Raw genomic sequence first — 14,554 nt, 5'->3', positions numbered from 1 at the left:
ATAAAACGCTCAGGGCTGGGCACAGGGGTGGGTGAGGCACAGCGGGGCTCAATGGACTCATATACCTAAGTTTGGAAGAGCTTTGCCTGCAGCCACACTTCATTTTGGTCCTCAGCGACTGAAGGGAGAGTGTTGGAGACGTCAGAGGGGCCCAGCACAAGGGCTTACCCGTTCTGAACCCAGGAAGTACTATTCATCTGAAATTCTTGTTCTACATGGCACAGAAAAGCCACCAAGTGCCCAGTCCTGGGCCTCAGGCGAGAGGGAAGAAGCCGAGGAACACATGCTTCTTTATCAGCATGCCCAGTCCTTCCACCCAGCACCCCCTCTCTACTACAGACAATCATGTGTTATAGGCCACAGGAAGGAACTGGTGAGGCCAAATAAAAGCATTCAAATATATCTTTAGCAAGGCCCAAGAAAACCCACAGAAAAGTTAGAGTGGGAATGTGGGGCTGGAAAGGCCCTCTGGAGATGAAGTCTAGCTCTCCTTGAGGTGACATTGTTATCCTAATCTATCTGCTGACAGGCTGAGGGCTGTCTTGTGTTCACCACCTGCTAGTGGACCTTCCTTGAAGAGTTGATGAAATACTTGGGGGAGGTAATGACACATTAAAAAATATTCTCAAAAGGTCCACAAAAGATTTTGTGGACTCAAGAGGCAGTGCATGAGTGATTGACAAATTGAACTGATAATAAAGCATTTTTCTTCAGAAAAAAATGGGGACTCCCTCTCTAATTCTTCCCCAAATTCCCATAAGCCTTGCCCATCATGTGTACATACACAAACATCAGGGTGGAATCTGGAGAAGTCACTTACATCCTGCCTCTCAGGGCCTTGGCTTTCTGTTCTTCTTCTAGGTTTCTAGGAGGCGTGGGAGGGGTCATCCCCTCATTCAGGCATCCTGTGGGGTCTTTCAAGCTCCCCCTGTACGAGCCTCCTTCTAGACTCTGAAAAGAGAAGAATAGAAAGGCTTAGGGACGTGTACACTGAAAAGTTGTCTGGAAGCCTTGAGTCTCCTAGCATAGCCTCTGCCAAGTCAGAAGACCAGGCTGTTCTTACAGAACCTCAGCGAAGTACCAGGAGACCAGAATCCCATCACCCTAGAGCAGGGAGCCCAGAGTTGCAGCCATCTCAGGCAATCAGGGCCTACGTGGCATCTACATGCTGCCAATTTCTCAGACAAAAGGAAAATTGTTAAAGTGACTTATCTCTGGGTAAGGACACACGAGATAAAGTTAATCGTCACCATTCTACATTAAACAAGCTCTTAGAAAAGAAATCAGTTGTCTACTATCAAATACAAATTGAGAAGGGAAAGGTAGTGATAACAGTACTAGTTCAGGGAAATCATGCTTTGTTAAATCAGTTTTTTTTTTTTTTTTTTGAGAGGCCAGTGAGATGTAGGTGAGAAGAGGTAAGTAGATTTAGCCTTTTCTAAAAACATCTTTGCTAAGGCTATTGACCAAGGGCTTGCCTTCATTTATTAATCCTTTTCATTTTTTTAAATTAAGGAGCTGCAGGATTGAGAAACAAGTTAAGGGGATTAATATAGTACCTTAGAAAGAGGTAAGGGTAAAAGGGTAAAGGAACTCAAATTCTAATCCCAGATCTTCTGGTCACTGGATGTTCTTAAGTGAGATAGCTAAAAGTTTTCTGTGCTTTGGTTTTTCTCAGTTTTTAAATCAAATCTCTCCTTTCTACAACAGATTTCTAAGGAAGAAACAGAGATAATAGTTGTGCAGCCCCTTGAAAAATTAAAATGCTCTATAGTGATCCCTCCTTTCAGGGACAGAATTGTTAAGCTAAGGGTACTCAAAAGAGAGGTCAATCTTAGCATTTTTTACAAGTGTCCTAGAAAGATCACACAGCGACACTTGACATTTCATTATGCAAATTAGCAGGAGCATTGTGGATAAAACAGTAAGGCTGAGATTAAGGTCAAGATAGCCAACTAAAACAAGTATGGGAGTTGAGTCTAAAGTCTTACAAGATTGCTGGCTACCACTGCCACTGTGGCTAAAAGAAAGGCTTCCCCTTAATAGCCTCAGAAAACGGAGGCTCTTCTGTTGGGCTAATTCCTTTTCTAAGCCCCGCTCAAGGAAGAAGACAAATAAAAACATCTTTGTTCCTTAAAAAAAAAAATCAAATAAAACAAAACCCCAAAAGAGAACAGGAACATAAGGTTTCAGCATTGTCTTACATAGACTTGGAGTGTCTGTCACAAACTTTCTTAGTTGTTGTATTTCAACCCAGGCCAAAACGGAAGTGGGAAAAGTCCTAAAATACAACATGAACAACAGTCCGATGGGCTAGTCTATGAGAACAGTGGAAATATAAAGACTTGAGAGCTGACAACCTCAGTGCTGAGGAATCAGGGTGCCTCCATCCCCTCCCCAACTTACCCCCAAACCAACAAAATATACCATGGGACCAACAAGATTTTGAGACGAACATTAGAATTAATAGGACAGGGTTTTCAAGCTTGAGACAGAGAATTTCTTTTAACTTAACATAAAGGTATTTTATAGAACAAGTAATCAACCACGGATGTTGTTATCCAGAGAAGCAGCATAGACTAAAAATATAGAAAGGTCAAGAAGAGTTTAGCTAAATTTACAGATTCAGGATCTGTAACCAGTTATTAAGGAAATGGGGGTGTCTGGTGCTGAGGCTTGACAAGCCGGTGGACAGGCAGGCTTTCCAACGACATGTGCCATGTCCTCTGGTGCCATCCGCAGAGACAGGCACCCTGGCAGATGCACCCTTGCTGGTGAGTGATCTGATTACATGTCTTTTCCTTCCCCTGTCCCTTCCCCATTGCCGGCTGTTGGTTGTCAGGATTCTGGCCGCGTCGCCCAGGAAACAGGTCTGCATCTCTGTCCAAGGACTCCCTGTGGAACACCTGCCTTGACATGGCCCAGGCTGAACTCTTCCATGGACTGACTAAAGGGCATCTCAGGAGTCCAACGTATGACATCTGTTCCATCTCCTCCTGCCTGATCTAGTACATGAGCAAAGAAGCTCAAGTTGTCTTCAGGGAAGGACTCTCGGATGGAGATGAGAAGGACAGAGACAGTGTCTGCTGATATTTGCAAAACTGGAGAAACAGGGGTGACTAAGATATGGCTGTGCTGTACCACAACCTAAGCTACAGTGAGTGCCCTTGCAGGCAGAAGGGGTACCATGATGTATGAAAAAAGCAGGAGGCAATTCTATGGTGGGCTGGAAAGGAAGGGAAAAGCTTAATGGCAGAGGGAAAGCTTGAATTACCAATTGAGAAATGAAAAGGATTTCATTGGCAGAACAGAGGCTGCTGTTAACCTATATGCTGGCTAATGTGCCTCAGTTAACGTCGTAATTCAAGAATTTGTCTTGGTGACCTAGAGTTCAGACAGCATGCTGGCTAAGAGCATTTAGGGGTGACATGTATTTTATATGCTGTACCTGGGGGGAAACAGACAGTAGTGGATAGCTGACGCGTGGTGGGCTGTGCAGTCATAGGGGGAGCTTCTGTTATGTAATGGGGCTCAGGACCACGAGAGACAGAGGAAAAGGTATATAAGGAGAAAGTGACAAAAGTTTCTATAGTTTATCCAAATTCAGGAAACAGAGATGCAAATAGCATTTGAAAAAGCAGACTAAATATGGAGAAAGGTATTGCCATATTAAAAATGGACACATTTCCTGTCTGTTGAATCTTGGGTCACATACCCATAAAATGCCCTACCTCTGGGCTCATATAAGCACCTTTTATGCCTCCCCTGCACAATATTCTTTACATAGTACTATAATTAATTATTTGTTTGTACTCACACAGATATTTCCCAAACACCTATCACCTGCTGATATTTGCAACACTGGAGAAATAGGGGTGACTAGGATATGGCTGTGCTGTACCACAACTTAAGCTACAGCGAGTGCCCTTGCAGGCAGAAGGGGTACCATGACGTATGAAAAAAGGAGGAGGCTATTCTATGGTGGGCTGGAAAGGAAGGGAAAGGCTGAATGGCAGAGGGAAAGCTTGAACTACCAATTGAGAAATGAGAAGGATTTCACTGGACGCGCCAATGGGAGGATAGTCCAGATGGAAGCAGCACTGTGAGGAAAGGATCAAATTGTGAAAAGACACAGGGCGGCCTGGGAAGCTGAAAGCAGCCTGGATTGGTAGAACATAGGGTGTGAAGGGGGTTGGCAAGTGTTACGTAAATTGGGTCCTCTGATATGAAAGCAAAGGAAAACAGACTTCAGTTCTATATACTCAATGATTAACTACTTTGTTTCTAAGGGATCTGCCAAAAAGTATCAACACTGAGTACATCTGTATAATGGTGAGCAATATACTTTGTGTTTATATATTTATTTTTCCAGTTTTTCTTGAATGAGCATATCTTGTTTTTATTCAAAAAGAACTGCTAAAAACTTTTTTTTTTTTTAATAAGGAAAAAAAGCAAGGAAAGATTCCTCTGGCAGTCCCACAGAGAGATGGCAGACCCAAATCCAGGCAAAGATGGTGGCGGTGGTCCAGTAGGAGAGTATTTTGAGCATTAATTCTAGACTCTGAGCTCCAGGAAGGAAGGTTTTGTGCTTGATCTCAGAGCACAGCATATAGCAGGACTCCAAGAGTTTACTGAATATACTTTAGAACTCTTGGGGAGAGGTCAAAGCTTATCTGATGAAACAACAGGACAGTGTGCTGGGTCAGCACCTCTCAGCTGCCCCACCCTTTTGTAAAAATGTGTATAATAGTCTACAGACAAAAAAACCTACATTAGGGGCCTCCTTGGTGGTGCAAGGGGTTAAGACACAGCACTATGAAGCTATCCGCAGCCATTGCAGAGAGAGTTCAGTCCCCGGGCAGGGAGGTGACCCATATGGTGCAGCAGACTGCTCCTGACTCGCCCGTTGCTCCCCTCAGCAGTCTATTTCAGTCAATCTACCTGTTCTGCTCCCCACACTGTCTCTGGCGTATCCTCTCACCCATCATATCTCTGGCCTACACCCCAGCACTTGCATGCATGCATAAATAAATCTTTTTAAAAATCTAAATTATAACATTTTCATTCCCAGGTAAATTGAGTGTGGAAGACAACTATATAGTAAAAAACCAAAGTGTGGATTTTTCAGGCAAATTTCAAGTTTGTGACCTTGAGTTAAATTTTTTATTTATTTATTTATTTTTGGTAGATCTATACTTTTCTGTTTCAACAAGCTCTGGAATCTTTTCCACAGAGGGATGCTAGAAGAATCCAGTTCCTAAAAATACATACCTCCATGTGGATATGATGGGATTATTATTTCCTCCATTCTGGTCTCTGAACTACTCTATCTTGCCATTAACAAAAGCAATTCAATTCATCCACAGGAAGGAAAAGCACACACATTACGCAGCCTGGTCCTAGCCATGTTCACTGGCCTATAGGCCACCTAGAGAAGTGAATGTTGTCAAAGCGGGAGAACCCGAGGGTGGGAAGTATTCTGAAGCAGGTAAGACACAGTCCCAGGATGGTGGGCCACGAGGCAGACTGAGAAAGAGCTCAATCATGGCCAGACCCTTGACAGAGGCACAGGACTATCAGCGCAGGGTTCACTGGTACCATCCTGAGCCCAATGAACTACTGCATCATGCAACCCATGGACAGTTCTCAGAGAAGGGTCTTTCTCTCTAGATTGAAAGATTTAGAAACTCAATCTTTCACCCAAGGTGGGTGGTGGAATCCTGGGGCTGTTTAGAGTCACAATATATTCTCACATGACCAACTTTTGCTTGCCAAACTTGAGAAATCAAACCAAATCAAATCATACAGACTGTTTAGCTGTAACCCTGCAACGTTCACCCAATTATCAATTTATTGACTGACAGATTTGAAGTGTCCCCAAGCCAAGGGTGTGGCTATGAATGATAAAGCATGATGTGGGTCCTTTTCCCTGCCCTCCACAATGCAGGTGAGGTGGCAAAGAGCTAATATTTGAAGGATGCCGATTTATCAGTTTACAGAGCATGTTCACACTTAACACAGTCATCATAATTCTCTTGAAATTAGATTCAGTGGACAGATTCATGGTTGACAAATGAGATAAAAGAGAGGCTCAAACAGACTAAACAACTTGCCCAGGGCTATACAGTAAGTAGCAGAGGTAAAACCAAAACCTACGTCTTCTGATTCCTTACACACACAGTGTCTCCACTATCAGTCACATGTCTGGGGTAAGTTTTATTAAAAATCACAGGGAAGGCAGTGGGGAGATATTATTCCTTACTCAGAGTTAAATATAATAGCCATTGGGACTCCCTGGTGGCCCAAGGAGTTAATACGCAGCACTATGAAGCTATCTGCAGCCACTGCAACACGAGTTCGATCCCCAGCCAGAGAACTGACCCACATGGTGCAAAAGACCTCTCCTGTCTCGCCTGTTGCTCCCCTTAGCAGTGCTTTTCAGTCAGTCTGCCTGTTCTGTTCCCCACTCTGTCTCTGGTAAATCCTCTCACCCCCCGCACCTCTGGTCTGTACCCCAGTTCTTGTATGCATAAATAAATAAATCTTAAAAAAAAAGATAATAACCATTATTAAATACAAAACCCAGAAAAAAAATGTCCATTAACAGAGCAAAGAATTAAAAAGATGTGGTGAAATACTATCCAGCTATAAAAAAAAGATAATTTCTTGCCATTTGGGACAACATGGATGGAACTGCAGGGGATTATGCTAAATGAAATGTCAGAGGGAGAAAGACCAATACAGGATGATTTCATTCACATGAGGGGGGAAAAAGGGCACCAATAAAATGGAACCAAAACAAACTCTGGGAATATGACTGCAGAACTGAGGCTACATGAAGGGGAAGGAAGGTGAGGGTGGAAACAAAGGGGGAAGGAGGCCCAGTGACGTAGGTGAAAGGACTATGGGTGCTTTGATCGTGGGGGTGGTGTGGCAATGTCTATCTGAGGAGGGGTAAACCTCTACCCCTAAATCATAGACAGCGGGGTAAACCAATGTTACCTCAATAAAGAAAACAAACAAAAAAACCTAAAAAAAAAATATATTAGCTCTACATAAGGGACTATGGTGATGGTGCACGGGGTAATTGGTGGTGAGAATATTACAGGCACTACACCTGAGAGGAGAAAGCATACATTGTACAAAGAGGAAGAACGATGTCAAATATATATAAAGTTAAATTAATTCCCTCCACACACATGCAAAGAAATTAAACCTTTTCCAATAAATATATGTAATTTGAAATTACAGATATTTTAAATTATTTCTATTTTCACTTAGGTGAAAACTTTAAAAGGAGACCTATGATTTCATTTAGTCGCTCAGTATAGTATAATGTCTTTCCAGTCTAATCTATGATACCAAAACTGTTCAGCCAGCAGAACAAAATAAATAAAATTCAATAGTAAGTACTCAACAACAACCACTATATATATATATTTATATATTAGCTCTATTTGGGGGAGGGGCCCGGAGGTGAATGGAAATTCTCTCTTGGTAAACAAAAGTATTGGTCAAAGACTGAGACTGGCAGGCAAGATCCCAAAAGGGCCCATTAATGCCTATCAATAACTTGCCATAGGGGGTCTTGGGGGATCGTCAAGGGTGCCCTCATTCCCTAACAGCAGCTATTGAGCAGCAGAGATCACAACTCCCTGAGGTGGAAGCCTTAGTGCATCATGACCCATGACCATAAGCACCAAAGGGAGTTTTGGGGTTCACATACAAAGAACTCAAGTCCTAGATAAAAGCTGAAGAACACCAAATGCCCCTGTAAAATGGAATCAGACTCCACACATTGGGAAGTGCCTATTTAGTTTGTCTTATATTGAAACTAAGAGAACTTCCTCCCACCATCTGGTGCAACCCTCCTTCCCATACAGTGCTCAACTGTTAGAAGACATTCTCATGTGTCATCTCTCTCTTAACTTCTCTATATATGTGGCCTTGGTTTCTTCAACAATCCTTCAAATCACATGGGCCACCACATGGTACAGGTTACCTGTTCCTGGGGCCCTTTCACTGCACTCCAGAACAGCATAAAATGCTGTGTTCAGAACCCAACACGTGACTCACACATGACTCAGATGGGTGCGGTCTAAGGAGTTTTGTACACAAAGGCAGTGTTACTCCCATTCATCTGCTCATCGCACTTTCCTGGACCTAGTCTATGACCACAATGGCTGTTTCGGCAGCTGTCACACTGTTGTACTTCTAGGCCAATGGCAACTCCCAAACTTTTATAGGCTCTACCCTCTTCTAAGCTAAAATGCTGATTAGGAATAGGACTACACATTTCGGGGGTGGAAGTGCAGGTCGGTATTTCCAAACGTGGCTGAGCAAACAAGCACCTGCTGTTCCTCCACTGCTACTCCACAAAGGACCAAGTCATGGTGAGAGGATTCGAGAAACCAAACCACTGGTCTCTCATTGTCTTCTGTGTTAGGCTTGGTTTTATATGGTAAGCCAAATAATTCTTTAATTCTAGGTTCAACACAGGTCCTCAAGAAATAGTTATTGGTGGAAGAAGTTAAAACCCTCATAGCAAACTCATTACAGAAAGCCCATTCATTGAATAGGCATTTGTTGAGAGCCTGTTATAGGGCCAATCAAGTCTAACACCATCCTACAGTCTCTTTCTTGCAGGAAATTTGTTCTTTTGGGACATCTTAATATTTGCACATGTTTAACAGCAGATCCTCTGGTTACACAAACTAGAGGCCTGCAGAGACTCCCAAGAGTGCTAAGGTGAGCAGCAGCAGTAGGAAAAAGGCAATCCAAAATATAGGAAATTACAGATTTTTGGAAACATATATTTACTGATGTAATGTAAATGTAAAAGACTCCCTATACATTAATGGAGGAGGAGAAAATATCATCTTAAACTACCAGTTCGCTCTCTGGGGAGATAAGCTGCAGATGACAAGATAAAGCTATTTCAACAAGAGCTGTTCCATGCAGCGTGGGACTTACACAGTAATTGCCATGGGGCTGCAGAAGAAATCTGGCCTGGTCAGGGCAGTCCTTGTGGAGATAAAGGACCTTGAACTGTTATGCTTTGGACAAGTACAAATAAGAGGGAACACATTCCAGAGAAGTGGGGTGGTATGAACAGAGACTTGGAAAAAGTCAGATGCATGTTTGGCGACAGTGAGGAACAGTTTGGTTGGAGCAGAGTTCATCAACAGGAATAAATAAGTGGGGGTGGAGGACAGGCTGAAAAACATTAGAATACTGGGTAGGTGTGGACTTTATCTACAGGCCAGGGACATTCAAATGTTGATTATATACCTCCATCAGTAAACACAGTTTTGGTCTCTGCTCCCCCCAAATTTAGTAATTATGTATTTGTGCTACTGTATTATCACTATACACACACTAAACAGACACAAAACCATTTTGCAACGGCGAGATAGAGATTCTAGTATTTTCTTCCTATATCTCAGAAACTGATGGGTTAGGCCAGAGGGAGGAGGGGAGCCTCCACCAGGGAGGGAGGCAATAGTGGAGCTTGTGGAAGACCAGGAGAGTGGACGTCAGGAATTTGAGGCCCAAGAGACAGAGAAGAGAAGGGAAAGATCAGGCAACACATTCTGCAAGGAGAAAATGCAAAAGAAAGGACGAATGTTTTAGGAAAAAAATAATTTTAATGTATTCGGAAAATGAAGAGGGTGTAAGGGTAAATGTAAAGAGGAAAGGAGAACACATGGTGGGGGGGGTGGGTGTGTCAGGGAGACCTGTTTTGAAAGGTCACTGTTGTGCCCGGAAGAGCACTCAGCTCCCAGCAGTGGGACAGGGAGAGATGATGGCAGGACAACCTCCCAGAGTCTGACGAGAGTTATTAAAAACATTAGCTAACTTCTTTTTTCTTTAATTAGGGAGGAAAATTTAGAAGGAAAAGAAGAAAGTTACATATGTTAAATTTCATTGGTACTCTATTAGCTGGGATTTTTGAAAAGGGAGTTACTGTAATCAAAATTATTATCAGGCAGCTTTCCCCAGGGAGAGTCCAGCATTTTTCTCTAATTCCTGGCCAAGTGGAGAAGGGTTTAAATGGCGCCATTAATGGGGCTGTCCGGCAGAAGTCTGGAGGAAGCGCACTTACCCTAATAAGAGTTGCAGGAAAAACTGAGTGAGTGGCATGGATGAGAACAAAGGAAAGGAAAATGCTTCAAATTGCCATCCTGTAGTAACAGACTTAAATGTGAAGATATGGGCAGAGAGGAAGGTCTATCTAGAAAAGGAGCTCTTTCATCAGCATTCTGTGGAAACCCTGAATCAGCTCAGGCTCACAGCCTGTGCCTTCAGTGGTCTGACTTATGTTCAACTTCCTCCCATGATGGGGATATGCACCAGCTCCCTTAATTTCTTGTGGCGAGGTAGCTACTTACTTTTGCCCATCCCCTTTCTAATCAGCAACCTACTTTTGTAAGACTTTGTAAGCTAGAAGGCTATTTGAGGGCCTAAAATAAAATTAACTGGTGCTTTCAAAGATCCAGCCCCAATCCAAATGCCCAAAAATGACTGGATCAAGAAGATGTGGTATATATACACAATGGAATACTATTCAACAATCAAAAAAGATAAACTCATGCCATTCTCAGTAACATGGATGGAGCTGGAAGGGATTATGCTCAATGAAATAAGCCAGAAAGGAAAAGAAAAATATTGGATGGTTTCACTTATAGGAGGAATATAGGGGAAACAAATAAGGGATAAGGAAAATAATAATAATAAATAAATAAACAAAATTAGCAGGCAACTATAAATCAGAGACATTCTGCAGGGGAGGGGGAGGAACAGGGATCAAAACAGTGGAGGGAAGAGCACAAAGGACCATGGTGATGGTGCACGGGTGAACTGGTGGTGGGAATTCTATGGGGACTACACCTGAGAGGAGAAAGCAAACATTGTACAAAAATGAACGATGATGTAAAATATATATATAGGGCCTCCCCTGGTGGCTCAGCGGTTGAGCGCTGGGCTGCGAAGCTGCCCGCAGTCTCTGCAGTGCAGGTTCGGTCCCCGGCCACCGGCGAGGGCCCCACATGGCACACAGACCTCTCCTGCCATGCCCGCTGCTCCCCCAGCAGTGTGCTTCAGTCCTTCTGCCTGTTCTGCTCCCCACTCTGGCTCTGGTGAATTCTCTCACCCTCCCGCGCTTCTGACTGTACCCAGTGCTTGTATAAATAAATAAATAAATCTTAAAAAAAACTCATTAAAAAAATATATATAAATAAATTAATTAAAAAAAATTCAATCCAAGTTCCATGTCTCAGCAGCAAAGTTAGCTTTAGGACTACCCGACACACATCAATTACCATCCAACTACCATGTCCCTATATTATAGGTCAGTTGTCCAAACTTACCGGGAGGTTTTTTTGTCTTAAGCACTTTTTTTTTAAGATTTATTTTTATTTATTTATACACACAAACTGGGGTGATGGCCAGAGATGAATGAGAGGATTCATCAGAGACAGAGTAGGGAACAGAATAGGCAGATCAACTGAAATACACTGCTGATGGGAGTAGCAGGCGAGTCAGGAGAGGTCTGCTATGCCGGGTCAACTCCCTGGCTGGGGATTGAACTTAGGCTGCAGTGGCTGCTGATAGCTTGATAGCACTAAGACTTTAACCCCTGCGCCACCAGGGAGGCCCTGTTACTTTTCATCAATGTCAACCCCAAAAGAAAGGATGGCTTTAAGGAAAGGAATTTTTTCCTTAAAACTTTTAAGGAAAAGTTAATTGCTCATGCCATTCACAAACAAAGCCAAAAAGGAATTTGGGGCACAGCTTTTAGCAACCATCACAAGCTGGACACAATCCTACAGGAGGAATGAGAACAGGCACAAAGGAGAGCATGCCAGGTAGATACCAGGCCCTGGTTGCTGCACAGAGGTGAGACACATGCAGAACTGCCTCCTATACAACCCACTTACCAGCTTGCTTTTGACCAACTGTTCTATTGCACTGACAAGGTCTGCAGCAGTAGGTACATCGGAGGGAGCCTGCCGGGCTGCTAGCAAAGAGGAGGACTGGAAGACATTGAGCAGCAAAGGAAAAGCAGATTAGCGAGGAATGAGGAAAAGCAGTTAGGATATAAAACAGCAAGTCCAAAGCTCAAGGTAGCAAGGGAAGCAAAGCTCTATGAGATGACAGAGGGAGATAGGGGGTAGTGCAGGTATGGCACAGCCTGCTTGACCCTTTATTGGGAACTCTGGCCAGCAGTGATGGGACTAGGCTCTTTTAGGCCGGCCTCCTACAGAGCTGAGGGGAGGGTCACTGAGTTCCCAGGAGGTCAACAGGTACGGGCTCCACTCACTGACAACAATGGAGGGGGAGAAGTGCAGACAGGCCTTTGGTCACTGACTGTCCAGTGCCCAGGACTGCCCAATGCCATCCCTGCTTGAAGAGTCAATAAACCTGGTCTCAGTGTGTCCAAATAAGAGAAAGTATCTTTGCTTCACTTAGATGTAGATTTTAACTATAGCTAATCACTATGAGTCAAGCAAAAATGCTAGGGGCAGGACACTTAGAGACCAGGACACACACACACACACACACACACACACACACACACACACACACACACGAGTCCTGTTCATAGTGAAAGGCCTGTGCCTCTTCCCCATGATCCGTGGGGCTGTTTGGTCAATGGTTGGGGACTCCTGCTCACTAAGGGACAGTGTTATTTTTTTTCTTAAGAGGAAACTGGGGGAGGGGTATTGCAGTGCAGGTCATGGCAGTGGAGGGGAGCTGGAGGACCCAGAAGGCCCCTAGCCTCTTATCCTGTCTTCACTGGCCAGGCTAAGGGAGGGTGTGGCACCCTTCCAGCTCCAAGCTGGCACCTCCATGTGGAGGCCTGCGTGGGCTGGCAGAGAGTGGGACACAGACATCCTTGCACCCCTGGCATAGTAAGGGCGAGGGCAAAGATGGTCCCAGGACCCAGGGCACATGCTTCTTCAGTCTTTAGCACTGAAGACTGTGAGAACAGAAAGGTGAAAGTCCTAGCTGTGCCTTGGCTTCTAGTTTGCCCCTTAAGTTGGGGGGATGCTTCTTGTTGTCTAGGTTATTTTAGGTCTTTACTTCTGATAGGGGGTAAAAAAAAATCAAATAAATGTCATTAAGAGGGCTATAGCAACACCCATTTTCCTCCCTGGGGAATGTAGGAAAAGAGCTTAATTTAAGTTTGTTTGCAGATTTAAGCAATCAAGTTTTTGATCTGGTGATTCTACCCCTGGGAATGTAGCCCAAGAATAGAAATCTACAGAACAGCATTATCCAAAGTAGCAAAATTGGAAACAACCTAGGATATCTCAAAACAAGTTGGTCAAGCAAATTATGGTACAGCAAATAAATGCAATACCCCGCAGTCATTAACAAATAAAATGAAGACGTTAGGAAATACTAAATGAAACATTAAACACATATATGTCTACTATAATTGTAAAAAGAAAACATCCATGCATAAGAACTAATTTTAGAAGGAAACATGGAGAATTAATCACACAACAGTACAATGGCTGGGCTTCAAAAAATCTTTTTACACTGTTGTAAAAATTATTTTAATAAATCCAACTCCATTTGCTAGAAGTTCTGAGGTTCACCCCACACCCAAATATTCCAGAAAAACAAACATATAATATCAAATATCTGGGCTGAGGGGGAGTATGTGTCTAAAAAGAGACTGTTGCCATCCGCCCTATTTCTGGCTAAGGAAAGGGCTACACAAACCTCTGGAGGTAAGTCCACATTCTTAGTTAAAAATTACCCAGAAACAACATAACATCTTTTTTCCTAAAACAAGCTGTGTGTGAGGGAGTTAGTGGGGGTGGGTTCATGACCTTTATCTTTTGCAAGCTGGCACCTCCATGTGGAGGCCTGCCCAGGATGGCAGATAGTGGGGCACAGACGTCCTATCTCCCCACACACTGTCACTGTTGAGAGAAATTTTGCAAGGATTGGCCTCTGGGAACACAGCAGGTTGGTCCTCATTCCCATCTCCAAGTAAAGCACAGGTATTTCTGCCTCTGGGAATCCAGGATGGGCAACATGCCAGGCTTCCTGCTATTTTGATTCCCAACAGTCAGAGTCTAGGGCCATCGATATCACTTTAGGAGGGGCTGCAAGTATTTCTGTCTCATCAGTGAGTCACAGAGGAGGGCAGCGACCACATCTTAGTCATTGTGCCCCTAGAAGCTGGGCTTTTAATCTGGCACATGGGAAGACCTCAATGAATATGTGTGGGTCAATGATGCAAATGCAAGTGGAGAGAATTAAAACAAGAACTGAGACTTCCCTAGAGACACTGAAGCATCTGCAAACAGTACTTTCTGAATTGCATCCTAGGTGGTATAAAGGTTTGTTCCTTGCCTATGCATGCTAGACCCTCCAGCTCTGACAAAACTGCCCCATCATGAGGCAAGCACTAGAAAGGAGGCATAGCTAAGCCACAAGCACCACCACCAAACACCACTCTGAGAATCAAATGCAAATACAATCAAAAACTGAAACTACCACTTCAAATCCCAGAGTCCAACAGGACAGCAAAACT

General features: G+C 43.6%; 1 protein-coding gene across 12 annotated transcripts in view; it reads right to left on the bottom strand.

Moving 5' to 3' along the window:
• KALRN (kalirin RhoGEF kinase) overlaps positions 1-14,554 on the bottom strand; it is a gene marked incomplete at both ends in the record, with an annotated part of 649,897 nt that overhangs the window by 56,188 nt on the left and 579,155 nt on the right. For 7 of the 12 annotated variants that reach the window (XM_084231955.1, XM_084231944.1, XM_084231957.1 and 4 more), the window contains 2 exons: positions 821-951; positions 11,940-12,035. In XM_084231955.1, the coding sequence (XP_084088081.1) occupies positions 821-951; positions 11,940-12,035 (227 nt within the window). The remainder of the gene's footprint in view (positions 1-820; positions 952-11,939; positions 12,036-14,554) is intronic. The other 5 variants (XM_084231951.1, XM_084231952.1, XM_084231953.1 and 2 more) reach the window with 2 other exon arrangements.

Source organism: Talpa europaea, assembly GCF_964194135.1.
Source record: "Talpa europaea genome assembly, chromosome: 4".
Lineage (NCBI taxonomy): Eukaryota > Metazoa > Chordata > Mammalia > Eulipotyphla > Talpidae > Talpa > Talpa europaea.
Note: the sequence above shows the minus strand (reverse complement) of the source record. Positions and strands in the feature narration are given on the sequence as shown.